This window comes from Nicotiana sylvestris, chromosome 8 (genome assembly GCF_000393655.2).
Source record: "Nicotiana sylvestris chromosome 8, ASM39365v2, whole genome shotgun sequence".
NCBI classification, from domain to species: Eukaryota; Viridiplantae; Streptophyta; class Magnoliopsida; order Solanales; family Solanaceae; genus Nicotiana; species Nicotiana sylvestris.
The window spans coordinates 68,150,653-68,165,502 of record NC_091064.1 but is presented as its reverse complement, the minus strand read 5'-3'; the positions used below and the strand labels follow the sequence as shown (position 1 = coordinate 68,165,502).

The window sequence follows — 14,850 nt, the reverse complement described above, 5'->3', positions numbered from 1 at the left end:
AGTGATAGGCGCATCGGGTACCGGCTCTGTAAACGGGTGATGCTGGGTTTTGCCTGGTTTGAGGAACAGGCTGTAGCAGACCCATTTGGACAAGCTTTGGTAACAGTCTGGAGTAGGGTTCGCCAATCGGTGTAAAATTTGGCCTCTTGGGTGGTTCATGAGGGTGGAAATTGTTTTGTGGAGGCCGGGGATTGTAGTGGTTTTGGTAAGGAGGCTGGTTTCTAGGAAATAGATCTTGGTTCCGGTTGGCTTGTTGTTGCGGCCGGAAATAAGGTTGAGCATTCATGACCGAGTATGGCTGAGGAGCATAGGCTACGTCTTGGTGAGGGTAGTAGTGTTGCGGGGTCCTTTTTAAGAAAAAGGATCTGGGAGTACAGTGTTTTCTTGCACCTGACGCTGCCATGGATGTTTCTTCCTTTTTCTTGCCCTTCGCCACTCCTCCAGACCCACCCTGAATAGCTTGGGAGATAGCTCTGATGGCGGATTGTCTTAGAATTAGACCCGTTTTCAACCCATTTTCAACCATTTCGCAAATCTTGATGGCTTCAGCGAACGGTTTACCCATTGCGGACATTATATTTTGGAAGTAGTCGGCTTCTTGAGCTTGGAGGAAAACTGTGACCATCTCAACCTCATCCATCGGAGGCTTTACCCTGGAGGCCTATTCACGCCATTTAACTGCGTACTCTCGGAAGCTTTCCGAGGATTTCTTTTTCAAGTTTGTCAACGAGTTCCTATCTGGAGCAGTATTAATGTTGTACTAGAATTGCCTGACGAAATCTCTAGCAAGGTCATCCCAGATGTGCCAGCGGGATATATCTTGGTCCATGTACCACTCAGATGCGATGCCGACCAGACTTTCTTCGAAATAGGCCATGAGGAGTTCTTCCTTCCCACCGGCTCCTCGCATGTGGTTGCAGTATCTCTTGAGATGAGCAATAGGATCACCGTGTCCATCATACTTCTCAAATTTTGGGGTTTGAATCCCAATGGTAGATGCACATGAGGGAACATACATAAGTCAGCATAGGATACACTTTTCTGTCCACTCAAGCCTTGTATGCTTTTGAGACTTTGTTCCATACTCCTCATCTTCTTCGTAATCTCTTCTTGCTCATGGGTTTTGGTGGCTTTCTCTTGCCCTGCGGTGAACTCATACCGAGGTGGTTGGGAGTAAGTATAGGCGGGAAACTGTGTAGATTCCAGTGGGAAAGATGGTGTTTGGAAGGTAAAGGATGATGGGTCAAAACTGGGCCTGGGCAGTGTAGGCTGTGCCGTAGCCGAACAAGGTGGAGCAGTGAAGATATTCGAAGCTGCACCTGAAGCTAACAGCTGGGAGCGAGCCTCGGAAGGTGTTCCCACAAAGTTGGCGGAAATAGTAGGGTATCCTAGTGGGGTATTTGGATAGTTTATGGGGATGTTGGAGGTCCCACTTGCCCTGGGAAAAAGTTCGGGAAATCCAGGGATTGCATTCGGTGGTTCTCTTCCGTTTTCCCAGGCGTACCACATTTCCATCATGCGAAGACGCAGTAACCTGTTCTCCTTGGCAACTACTGATTCTAAAGTTGGGATGCCCGAGATCGGACTCTCATCCACAATAGGAACTGTTGGCAGAGTCATTTCTGAAGACATTTCAATGCTTCCCTTCGACCTCGTGAAGTATGGATGCGAAGCCAGACTACCACAAAACTAACCACCTTTCTATAAAACCTGGGCTGAATATAACATCAGCAAACGGTTAGTTTGGGACAAATAACAGACAGATAATCGCACATTGGGGTGTGATGCACCTATACAGTTAGATGTATTTCTACATGTTTCGCAACGATTGCATGTTTAATTCCGGCTTTTCTTTTTCTTTCCCATTTTTCTTACTTCCGCTCCCACTCTTTCCTTTTATCCCATTTTAGACCATTTTTTTGGTATGGTCAAATACTATGGAGATTGCCTACGTATAATGACCCCGCATGAATCAGACCGGGTGTAGTTCTGGGGATAGATGTAAAAGAAAAAGAAATAACAAAATATTTTGGGATTTTCAATTTTTTATAAAAAGAAAATGCTTTGATTACAATGACTCAAAACTAACAGACTTGAAAAGGAAATCGACAGATTCTAATAGCAAGATGACAATGCAGACTCAAGAATCGACTAACAGACTCTGACAGAAAGAAAATACAGACTCGAAAATTAACTGACAGACTCCAACAGAAACAGACTAAAGTGAAAAATCAGGAATACATTAATGCTCCTGGGGCCTTCGGGACATCATTCGGTCTCGCCGCGGGCCTATATGCGAGATCCCCTTGCAGCCGCTCCAAATCACTCATTATCTGGTGAACGAAAGTCATCACTGCAGCGAAGAAGGTGGTACGAGTCATGTCCTTGCATGCTTGGCACTTCATGGTAATGTAATCAGCAATGGCTCTGATCCTCTCTTGGATTCTGCCCTTTTCCTGAAGCAATCGCCCTATCTGCTGATTCCTAGCTTCTAATACCTGAGAGTCGTGAAGGTGTTGATTTTGCAACTGTTGTATTCCTTCCTCCATCTGAGCCATCAAATCATAACAGTGTTTCCTGTCAGCTTTGAAGTCTTTAGCCTGCTTGGCTGTCTCAATTTCAAGAGTAGTTACCTTTCTTCTCAGGTTGGTGATTATCCCTTCATACTTTCTCTTCAGTTGTTGCACAAACTGTGTCCGACCTTTTGCATTTTCCGCCAATTGAGCCCGGGCTTTTGTTAGACTAGCCTCAGACTTTTCTAAGTCATCTTGACACTCAAGGGCTTTCTTTTTCAGACTGCTTATAAGCCTTTCATCTGCTCGACTTCTTTCCGGGTTTCTAGCAGCTATTTTCATTTTCCGGATTTGAGCTTTGAGGGCTTCATTTTCTTGAGTTAGCTTTTTCTTTTCTCCCTCATTTGCGGCGGCTTGCAAACCATTTTCAAACTGAAGGTCCATGACTTGCCTTTCCAGCTGGCTTATTTTAGCCCTGTAGCTTTCTTCTCTTGCCAACCAGCCCCACTCCTCTTGCGAGTCATTGGTGAATTGCTGAACATGAGCTCTCTTAGCAGGTCTCTCAAAAATCTGGAACCTTTTACCGAACCAAATAATGTACTTGGGGTCTACTTCACCCCTAGCTAGATCCCGCACCATAGTCTTAGGTTCAAGAAATCTACACTCATTCCACACCTGGCGAATTCTCCCTTCTGGAAATACGACTTTTGGGACCAATTCAATGACATGTTTACTCAAATCTTCATCATGGGGGATGGTTTGAAATCTTCCTAATTGACGCAAAACCCTGTGGGGAACATACGGCTGGATGCTCCGGATGCCCTTCAGGAGGAGATAACACACTTCAGCTGACATGTATACTACTTCAGTGACAGGAAGCCATCCGAATGCCCACTCAATTTTATCGGCGGTCAAGGAGCTCAAATGTGCAAACCAAGCTTTAGTACCCTCGGGGATTCAATACCCACTACTCGGCTTTCAAATTCTTCAATGCAACTCAAACCGGTCATACCGTAATTCATATACCTAACCCGGTGGCAGAGATGTTCATGCATCCATAATTGTAGTAACAGATTGCACCCTTGGAAGAACTTTCCTCCTTCCCGACAAATAGTCAAGGCTCAGTAGATTTCAGATAAGATCAGGGGAACCATAGTGGTGTTGGTTTTCTTGATTGCAACATCGATCATTCTTACGAGACCTACCTCTATATTACTATCTTTTTGCGGCCAGACCACAACACCCAAGAATGCTACTATAAAAGCCAAACCCCGCCTTGCCTCCCATTTGTCTTTATTTCCGGCATGGGTCAGACCAGTGTTCGACTCTTCAAAACCTCGGGGGTTACCATAGCGTTGGTACAAGAACTGGAGAGTGCAATAACATTCAGATAAATTTCCATCCTGGATATCCCGACTAATACTCAATAAATCCAGAAGTCTGTGGGGAGATACCGGTCTTGGTGACAATGGATATCGACTTCTAAAGTTTCCATTAAGGCCCGCTTAACCCGTCACTTCCTCCAGTGTGGGTGTGAGCTCAAAGTCAGAGAAATGGAACACATTGCGAGTTGGTTCCTAAAAAGGTACTAAAGCTTCAATTATGTCCAACCTTGGCTTGACGTTCAATAGTCCGACGAGGCCTCCCAGAACCTTTACCACTGTTTCTCTACTGCCTTTCCCTAGATCATTCCACCACATGTGGAGCTGTAAAGGGATCTCTTTAAGGACTGTGAAGGGTTCAATTTCATTTGTGCTCATCCTGCACATTTATTAAGGTTATTTAATAACTTATTTTGACCCAAAAAAGTGATACCATTTTTTCAAAATTTTACTTCAAAAATAAAACCCGGCTTTGCAGATACGGCCTTTCAGCACTTCGGAGAAGAAGATTTTAAGGTTGTGCCTACTAACCGATCGAAAAATAAAAATGACCAAAGGTGTCTGTTCTTGCAAAAATAGCCTTTCGGCGCCCTTTTGGGACATTCGGCTTATTTTAAACAAGAATGGCATCACCCTGCTTATTTGTGACAAAAAATAAAATTTTGGTGTTTTTGGGTTATTTTTGAAAAAGGAAGTTGGACCCGATGGGGGTTGCTTACATATCCCACATCCAGTGAGAATCAAACTGGCGTAATTCGGCCAGATTTGACAAAAATGAAAACCAACTAATTTTAAAGACAACTTTCTTTTTCTTTTCTTTTTTCTTTCTTTTTTTTTCAAAATTTAGGTAGAGTTTCGGTATATTTTGGACACTAATTTTTCAAACAAGTAACTACCTCTCTGAGCCTTCACACTGTTATTTTCTTTTCCCAATTTCTTCTATTATCCACAAGCCGGTCAACATACAAATCCGAAACAAATAAATGCACAAGTAGCAAGTAGAATGCATCAGGATGGTCTTTTCATTTCAGGTACACCTTTCCTAGACAGACCCAACCCCTGTGTTGAGCCTCCTAAGTAAAATGCACGTGATGCAAACAAACGTTCCTACTAGGGATACGGCATGAGGCTTTGTCATACTAGGTTTAAAACCTGGGTTTATTGTTCTAGACCTGGCTTACCCGAGCGGACAACTCGAGCCGAGGGGAGGGCAACGTACCGAAAATACAGAAGCTTCACCGGCTTAGCAACTTGTCCGAACCTCGTTCTAAAATGGGATAAGACTCTAGACAGAAGAGAAGTCACACAAAGTGCACCCTTCTCCGTGATTTAGAAAACTCAGAGAGAGGGAGGGTTTCGTAGCAGTTTATATACAGTTCACAGAATATCAAAGCGGTAAAAAGCATTTAGCACATTAGGCTCAAACATGTAGGAAAATCAGATAACAGATAAAGCCAATCATAACAGTTATTCTAAGCTCGAATTCTTGAACCATGAACCAGAGATTCTGGGTTCTGACTCCCTAGCGGAGTCGCCAGAGCTGTCATACCTCCTTTTTACATACCCCGAGGGGGTATAAGGGAATTTTTCCAATTCAAGTGACATTATTCGAAATGGGATTATTTATTTGATTTTCAGAGTCACCACTTGGGATAATTATTGGTGCCCCAAGTCACCGGTTTATTTTAAATCCCAAATCGAGGAAATTCGACTTTCCTTTTGAAGTCTACGAACCAGAAATTCTAAGTAAGAAATTCTGTTAACCCGGGAGAAGGTGTTAGGCATTCCTGGGTTCCGTGGTTCTAGCACGGTCGCTTAAACTATTAAAATTGACATATTATCTGATTTTAGTACATGTTTTAGCCTATGGTATATTTTAATATTTATTAACCGCTATTAATTAATTTTAAAGAAGATTTAACGTGGTCTAAAACGTGTCTTTGGACCGCGCCATATGAAATGCACCCGCAATCCGAAACACATTTTATTCGACGTTACTAAGATTTGGATTTGGGTCACATGAAATGTGCACCCTAATTTAGGAAGGTAATATTATTGAAATAACGTGCCTAAAGCAACTGCGCGTTGTTAACTTTGCGAGGGCCATGGAAATTTGCTAAATGGCACGCATCGAATTCTAAGGATTTTTAAAAGGTATAATTAAGTGAGGCCACGCGTTTGAGATTTTATTTGGCGCGGCTCACCTCAATTCCATTTTAAAAAGATATTCAAACTAAAGTTTGGAGGGCCATAGACTATTTGTGTTACTAATATGGCTCACCTCCACTGACTACAATAATTAAATACGACTTAAAGGAATTGCAACTATTCCTAAATTGACGCCCTAATTCAGATTTTTTAAATCGAGAGGCTGCCCAAACGCAATGGACTTCCTTTCGACTTACAATGATTTCGATACTCAAGCCCAAAAAGAGCCCAAATATTGGCGAGCACATGTTGCAGGCGGAGAACTCGGAATCGAGCCCCAATGGAGGCAAACAGGTGTGCAAACCAAAGAGACGTGCCTATTGTGTTATTCATCACTTGACAAAAGCAAACAATTTAATACTACACCTTGCTATCAATTCCCAGTTTTACTCTAGGCACTGTTACCATCACCCTTGAAACAAACTTGTAGAATCATCAATGTAACATGCCAAACATTAGACTTATATCCATAATTAATTGACCTCACACGTACAAAGAACTCAGCCTAGAACTCAAAGGTTTTCAAATCTGATTTTTAAAACTACAATTACACCTACAGCCCTACGAACATTTGAAAACTTATGGACATCACTAAGCTAAAATGAGTAAGATCAGTGCATAAATCGACTTTCGAAGTAACCTGGACCCTTTACTACTTAAGAAACAATCAGCTAGCCATTGCATGATCATAACATTATTTAAATACAACAAAACCTGTTATGACAGTCCAAATGAATTACATAATAGGAAGAGATCTAACACAGTCTACACTATTTATCATGATGGAATGCTGAATGTAACTATTAATTCTATTGCACCAGTTATACATGAAGTTTCCATAGTAGTTTAGAATCAGATTCAGTGGTAAAAATTCAATGATCACCTAGCTATAATATACTCGATAGAAGATTGAACTCCACACTAAACGCAGACCAAATATAGCCTTTGAGAGTGTGCTGTTAGCAGCGAATCAAACACAATACATCAAACGAATCATAACAAGGGAATTCAAAAAGATGAGAAAATGAAACTATGAACTAGGGAGTTGATGCTATGCTTCAAACTTCCATTTTTTTAATTCAATCTTCAATTCGAGCCTCACATTATATAGGATTCGGAAACATGTACCTGAATATAGCAAAATAAACCAGAAAACAAAGCTTGAGATCAGTGAAGCAGCAGCAGCAAAACAGAACCCAGATTTCAGCAATAAAACAGTAGAACCAAACAGCAACACTTTAAACCAAACTTTTAAAGATCCAAAACTCAATCCATTTCAACCCAAATGCAAGACTTTGTCATTTTCAGCAATGTTAACTGAGCAATGAAAGATCAAAAGCTGAAGCCAAGTGAGATTTGAGCAATTTTTAAACAAAGAAAAATGCAGAATCTTCAGTATTATATCAGAATTATACTCAAAAAAAATGCTCAGCCGTTTTCTTTTCAGTCTTTTTAAGTTCTCCAAAATCTGACTTCAACCTCAAGTAAGGATGCCTTTATAGGCAAGTTATTAGGGCAGCCTAAAAGAATTCAAATTTGCCTTTAGACCCTCTTGGAATTTTGGTTTTTGCTTAGAAATCCCTAGGTTAAAACTCAAATTTTCAGAAGAGTCCCAAAGGCCAGCTTCTAGGAAGCTTCCCAAGTTAGTTATATCAGATTTCCCCAACTTAGATTTCCTAAATTAACCCCTAGACCCTCTGTTATTTACCACAGCAAACCATGTAGGTCAATTCTGACCCAAGACTTAAACCAAAATGAGTGGGCTTCCCTTGAAAATGGGTCAGAAATGACCCCAAAGCCCCAAGCCAATCAAAAAATCCATTTGGTAATTCATGAAAAACAGAAGAAGAAACCAATTAAATGATTTCAAAATCAAAATCTAAACTAAACGACTGATTTAAACCAAATAATAAGCTAGAATTAACTATATTACTAAGTCAGCAACATCTAATTAAACTAATCATACGACTAAAAATCAGAAGCTTAAAGTCATGAGTGACAATTAAGCATGACGAATGAATAAAGCAACGTTTAAAAGTTGAAAGGAAAACTGAAAAACAGCCGGAACAAATACAGACATGGATCGATCCAGAAAAAAGAAAGCCTAGGTTCAGAACCTTGGTCAATTTTCAGTCTACTCACAAAAAATGAGAAGAAAGAAAGAGGAGTAAGTGGTGAAAGAACAAAATGGACAGAAAAGATAAGAGAAAGGAGGACTTACCAACTCAAATAAACACTTCTGGATGCCCTAATTTAAACAAAATTGATGCTAACCGCTTGTTCTTTGTCAAGAACAAGCGGACAACATTAATTTTGCCTTGAATCAGATTTCAAAACTCGGAAAACTGGAAGCCTATGTCATGCATGCCACAGATTCAAGAGATTCTGATTTTGGGCTTTTAAAGCTTCAACTTCGATTCAAGATTCGACGAAAGTTAGGGTGATTCGAGGGAAAACAAATGGGGATTTGGAGTGAGGGAGCCTTGGAGGTCCTCTGGTGTTAGTTTGGGGTTGAACAGAGGTGGCGCCGCCACCGGAGAAAACAAGGGCGGTGCTAGGGTTTCTCTTTTGAATCAAGATTCGAGACGTTCCAAGGAGTTCTGAGGGAAGGTGATTGGAGATTCGGGGTTGGGTGGCGGAGAGGATTCAGGGGTGTATTTTTTGTGGTGATTTGCGGTGGCGCCGCCACTAGTGGCGGGTGGAGATAAGGGCAGCTTTTAGGGTTTTTGTTGGGCTGGGGTGAGAGAGATGAGAGACGAGGGGGTAGGGGTGAACATTTGGACAGTTATATATCAGAGGGGACTCAGTTCCGGACGGTCCGATCAATTAAGATCGACGGTCCTGATCAAGGAGTAACGAAAAACGACGTCGTTTGGTCATTGAGTGGTGCAGACCGGGTATGGGGTGGTCTGGGCCGGATTTAACAGATTTAGACGGGTAAAATTGATTTGGGCTTGAGGGATTTTAACTTTTTGGCCCAAAAATCCGAATCTTCTCATTTCTTCTTCATTTTCTTTTAATTTCTTTTTTCCCTAATAAAAATAAAAACCTAAATTAAAATCTCAAAACTAGATTATCCTACCAAATTAAATTAATTAACTCTAAATAATAATTACCACAACTAATTAAGTGCCAAATTAAAAGAAAATTACCAAAATTCGAAATTAAACAGTAAAGAAGGCAAAAATAAGCTCTTTTTTTTGTGATTTTCCATTTTTATAAAACACTAATTTACTAATTAATCTAAAAATGTAAAATTTAATCCTAAATGCAATGCGTGATATTTTGGTATTTACAATGATTTAAATAAAACATAAACGTGCACAAAATGCAAACAATTAAATGAAATTCTACAAAATTCCTAAAATGGTAAGTAATTAACAAAAATCTATTTTCTTGGGATTTTACAGGAGTATTTCATAGGGCAAAAATCACGTGCTCACAAGAGCTTGTTGGAAGAACTTCACCAACCACAGAAGATGCTACAAAGATTTTTGTTGACAACAAATCGGCTATAGATTTAGCCAAGAACCCGGTAATTCATGAAAGAAGCAAGCATATCGATACGAGATATCATTTTATTAGAGATTGCATATCTAATAAAGTTGTGGAGCTTGAGCATGTGAAGTCTAGAGATCAAATTACGGATATTTTCACCAAGCCTTTGAAGATTGACGTTTTTCAAAAGTTAAGGATGGCACTTGGAGTAATGAAACAAGTTTAAGGGGGGGATGTTAAAAATAGTAATAAACTTTTTTTCATTTGTCCACATTTATTTAGATTTTTTACATTAATTTAATGTTTTCATAATATAGTTAGAAAAGAGTGAGGTGTGGACATATGTGAATTTGTGTGAACTAGTGTAGGCATGTATGGACTAGTGTGTACATGTGTGAACTTAATTAATATGTACACATGAAGTTTATGTTAGATATATGTAGGAGTTCTACTATAAATACTCATGTATGCTAGACATTTGGTGCAAGTGAAGTTGAATAGAAATCATCCTTTCCTCCACCTCTCTAATAGTGAGTTTTTGAGTGTTTGTTTAGTTGTCTTGCTCTCCCAAAAATTTCTAACAGAAGCACTTTAAATGGATATGAAGCTTTGAGGTTCAACTGAAAAGAGGTGGGGGACAATAAGGCTAGTTTAAAGAGCATAAATACACAAACCTAAAAGATTAATGACAATGCACTTCATTGATATGGTGATATCCATGTATATTAGCTTCCCTTGATAATTTAGTTGGGCCTGAATACACTGACAGCCCCTGAACTCGCCAACATTTAGACACTTCAACTAGAGTATGACCTATTGAACACATGATATTAGCTAAAATATATAAAATAGTTTTTCGTAGGTGTATGGCAAATGCCTCAGGAAATGACCTAATGGATGCAAATCCAAGCGCAAAGAAGAGTTTAATAGCCCATTTATAAGCAAATATCTGATCATTATGTCATGTGTGCCATAACTGTATCTCATCCGCACGCCATACCTTTTATGCCAAAATTTTCAGTCTAACTCAAGTATCCATATACAAAAATGTATGCATGTGTTCAAGGATTATAGATAAAAGATGCACAAGGACTAAATTAAAATCATATGGATATGTGCTCATGAAATTTCTATATGACTACAGATAATTCAAGTAATTCAATATATCCAGAATAAGTTCTCACGCCTTCATAAATAACCATAAACCTAGGCATGGTCTCGAAAATGTGTAAGAGAGCAAATGTAGACATATAAGCAAAACAAATTATAAATCAAATGACCATATAATCAAAACAAAACAAAGGCATAAAGTATCTCAATTCTATCCTGGTCAGGATGTAACATGGTAAGGGCATATACACTCGCCACCACGTATATACACCATTCCAATACCTTAAGCATAGAACAATCAAGTCAAATCCTAGGGGTTTCCCTCTTAACAAAGTTAGCCAAGAGACTTACCTTCGCCAGATAAGCTAAAAATCACCAAAGATGCCAAATCCTCAAAAGTTCAACTCCAAACTGCTTGAATCTACAACCCAACAACGTCAAATAAAGCCATGGAAATCGATCCCAAACGATAAAGTTCAAATCTTTAATCAAATAAACAAAGTCAACCAAACAAATCAATCATCCCCGCAAGTCGCAAAATTACAAACACACATATATAGAAAACATCAAATAGGGAACGAGACTCTAATATACAAAATGACCAACCGAGTCGTTACATAGCATATCTAAAAGTAAAATGCATTAGCAAAATCATGAGCCTCTAACTGATGCCTGAATATAAAAGTTAACACACATTTTCCTGGAATATATAAAAGCTCAAGAGGAAAATAATGCCTAAGAAGAGATCTGCTACCTCTGGAATAAATCAATAAAGCTTGTGAGCTGAATCGGGAAAGCCTACCTCTAGCCACGAGCTTCGTCAACTGCACACTTAACGCCTGCCACACAATGAGGCAGGCCCAAACTTGCTAAGTACCCCCAAAGGATATCAAGAATGTCTCGTTGATAACCCCTAAGCGGAACCCCTAAGCGGGGGGACAAGACTAGTATGGCTATATAAATATGTGATGAATGGAGTGAGTAGAGCAAACAATTCAAATAACAATAACTGAATACTCAAGCTGAAACTGATTCATTTAAACTGATAACCTTGCATCCAATAACTGAAAACAAAGCTGCAAGTTGATTCTAAAACTAATATTTGATTTTGAAACTACAAATTGAGTTACTTTTTCAAGAAACAACTTTTCTGAAAATTTTACACATAATGGCTCTACATAAGTATATTTGGGAAACCGTATTGGGACTTCTAAAGTTGATGTGGGTCCATTATTTATGCTCACTCAAGTTCAACCCATCGATGGGGTCATCGAGCGGCTCAATCAAGGTCAACCCATTTGTGGTGCATTGGTAGGGCCTCTAGTTATGTTAACCCAAGCTCAACTCATATGTGAGTCCATGGAGTAGCACAATCATGCTCAACCTATCCGTGCACGTTAACACCTGCAAGTATTGAGTAGCTAGCCCTAGCCAATGTGGCACTCATACTCGGGAAGATTGGTTACTTCTCCCTTTCTGTAGGATCTAAATGCACTAGGCCCTCGTGAATAAAGTGTAGACCAACTCACACACACTAGGCCCTCGTGGATAAAGTATCCACTAGACCAAGTTCTTTTTTCTGAATTTGAAGGAAAGTCCGAGCAACACAAGCAAGCAATCAGAGCATATCAAGAAAATAAATCATCTTCTATTCTAAATCTAAACTGAAGGTTTGAGTAGTACATGTAATTTTATTAATCAAACCACTGCACACAAGCAAATAATTGCAACGATTCATACTATTTAAACTTTCGATGTCTTAGAGGTTTTCACTTGTATGTAGAGTTTATTCCAAAGAATGAGGTAAACAACCAGCAATTTGATATGCGTATTCTAATCTAGCCCTTGACTTAGAGAAGAACCCTCAATTTACCTCAAAGATCATTCCTTACTAGCAAGGTTAGTGTCACACCTCCTTTTTACCCGAAAGGTGGTATAAGGGAGTTTTTTAAATTAAAGTGACATTAATCGAAATAAGATTATTTTATTTAATTTTAGAGTCGCCACTTGGAATAATTTATGGTGTCCCAAGTCATCAGTTTATTTTAAATCTCAAATCGAGGAAATTGACTCTTAATTATGGTCTGCGAACACAGAAGACCAGGTAAGGAATTCTGTTAACCCGGGAGAAGGTGTTAGACATTTTTGAATTCCGTGGTTTTAGCACGGTCGCTCAACTATTAATAATTGGCCTAATTATCTGATTAATTACATGTTTAGAACATATTGTGCATTTCTAACTTTATAACCGCTTTTAATATTTATAGAATTATTTTTTGGAACAAGTCACGATTGTCGTATACTTGTCGTTTTGGTATACATTGCAAACCGCGTCACATAAAATGCACCCGCAATTTACAACATATTTATTGCATTATTATTCGAAGTTATAGTCGGGTCACATGAAATGCACACCCGGAATGGGGATTGGGTATCACGACCATACCATGGGAACCGTACCCATAGCCGTGATGATTATTATTAATCGCGCCTAAAGCAACTAGCGCATTTAATTATTTTCCTAATCTTTGAGATTGTTGTGATGCCAAATTTATGAACAAGATATTATTGGAGAGCAAATAGGCTAGCTAACATGATCTATTACTTGGCCAGATTCTTTATGGTCGAAGACCCACCTTATGGCCCATTCTTATTCCTCGCCAAGAAAGAAACAACTCCAATTTTTCCATCTACCCAATTAAAAGCATTTATTCAAGAACCAAGACTACATACATCACAATCGAAAAAAAAAATTAATTAAACAATTTAAATGAAAACTAAGACATGCTACTCAAATAACGTAGAATAAAAAATCAACCAACGCGCGCACCAAGCTATCATAACACAGTGAAATGAGAATGAAAATTGAGAAATGGACCTTTTATTGATGAACAAAGCTGAAAATTGCAAATTAATCGGAATAACAAAGCGACAATCGTTGGACTGAAATGCCGAAATTGCGAACCGAAACCTCGAATCGGCACCGGAAACTCGAACACGGACAGAGAATTATCAATCTCAGAAGATGCTAATGAAACGACACCAGCCAGGCTCTCAAGTGCAATTCCTGCAGCAAATGTACTAGACTCGGGATCGTTGGAGCTATAGCGCCATCTTCCATCACTTTGGCTAAGAGCCTTTATGGCACGGAAAACGGAATCAGCACCTCCAAGGTGTACATCAACTTTAAAAGCTTGACCCTCGATAAGGACTAAACTTCCAACTGAGCCACCACTGTTCACGTTATCCTTAAGTCTAGAGGCTATACCAGCAAAAGCCTCATTGTTAAGCTCGCACTTCAATATCCTATTGACTCTCAATGCTTGAAACAAATCTTTCGATGCTGAAGATGGAGACCTAAGAGTATCCACCACTGATTTACATATAACCGCCTTGATGCCAGGCTGTTTTCCAGTTCCAAGAACCTCAAATGACCTTAAGGCCTTGTATGTCACTTCAAGGCTTTCAAAAGATCCATCTTTGGGTGTAAGCAAATCTAAAGCTGCAGATCGGTGAGAATCTGAAATGGGTTTGAAAATTGTAGTTTCACAGATCAATGTACACATCGCTAGAATAAAAAATCCTAAAACTTTCCCCATTTTGAGTCTGCGCCACAGTGATGAGAGTGAGGCTCCGGAGTTGAGCGAGAGATGAAGTTTTTTTTTTTCTTTTCCAGAAACGGTTGTTTCTCTTCTTAGTGTAGGAATTTTTGTCTTAGCTAGGTCTTGAAAATGTGTGGTAGGGAAACTAATCATACTCTTTCTTCTAAAACAAGACTAAAAATATTATATCATTTACTAATTAATTCTACTTAAGTAAAATAATTATTAAAATAAATTAACTGTTAAAACAAACTTATTTTTGGTATTTTTCAAATAGCATACTAAAAGATAAAAATAGAAAAATCATTGTAAAATTAAAATAATATTACTGAAAACAAAGTGGAACTATTTTTGTATATTTGAATTTTATGTAAGGTAGATAAATTAAAAGTAACTAGATAAAATATTAATTAGCTAAATAAAAGAAAATATTTTTGTAATTTTCATCTTTGTGATAAAATAAAGTAAAAGAGTCAAAACTATTTAGAATAGCGATACTAACCCTAAACTAAATATTTTACGCTAAAAATGTGTAAA

The 14,850-nt window shown here is 38.9% G+C and overlaps 1 protein-coding gene across 1 annotated transcript; it reads right to left on the bottom strand.

The window, feature by feature from the left end:
• Positions 1 to 6,876: 6,876 nt before the first annotated feature.
• LOC104246737 (dolichyl-diphosphooligosaccharide--protein glycosyltransferase subunit 2-like) lies at positions 6,877 to 14,460 on the bottom strand. Its single transcript, XM_009802614.2, has 3 exons — positions 13,590 to 14,460; positions 11,063 to 11,132; positions 6,877 to 7,231 (listed from the first exon to the last, which is right to left on the bottom strand). The coding sequence occupies exons 1-2, from the start codon at positions 14,308 to 14,310 to the stop codon at positions 11,104 to 11,106; spliced, it is 750 nt and encodes a 249-aa protein (XP_009800916.2). The 5' UTR covers positions 14,311 to 14,460; the 3' UTR covers positions 6,877 to 7,231; positions 11,063 to 11,103.
• Between the last annotated feature and the right edge of the window lie 390 nt (positions 14,461 to 14,850).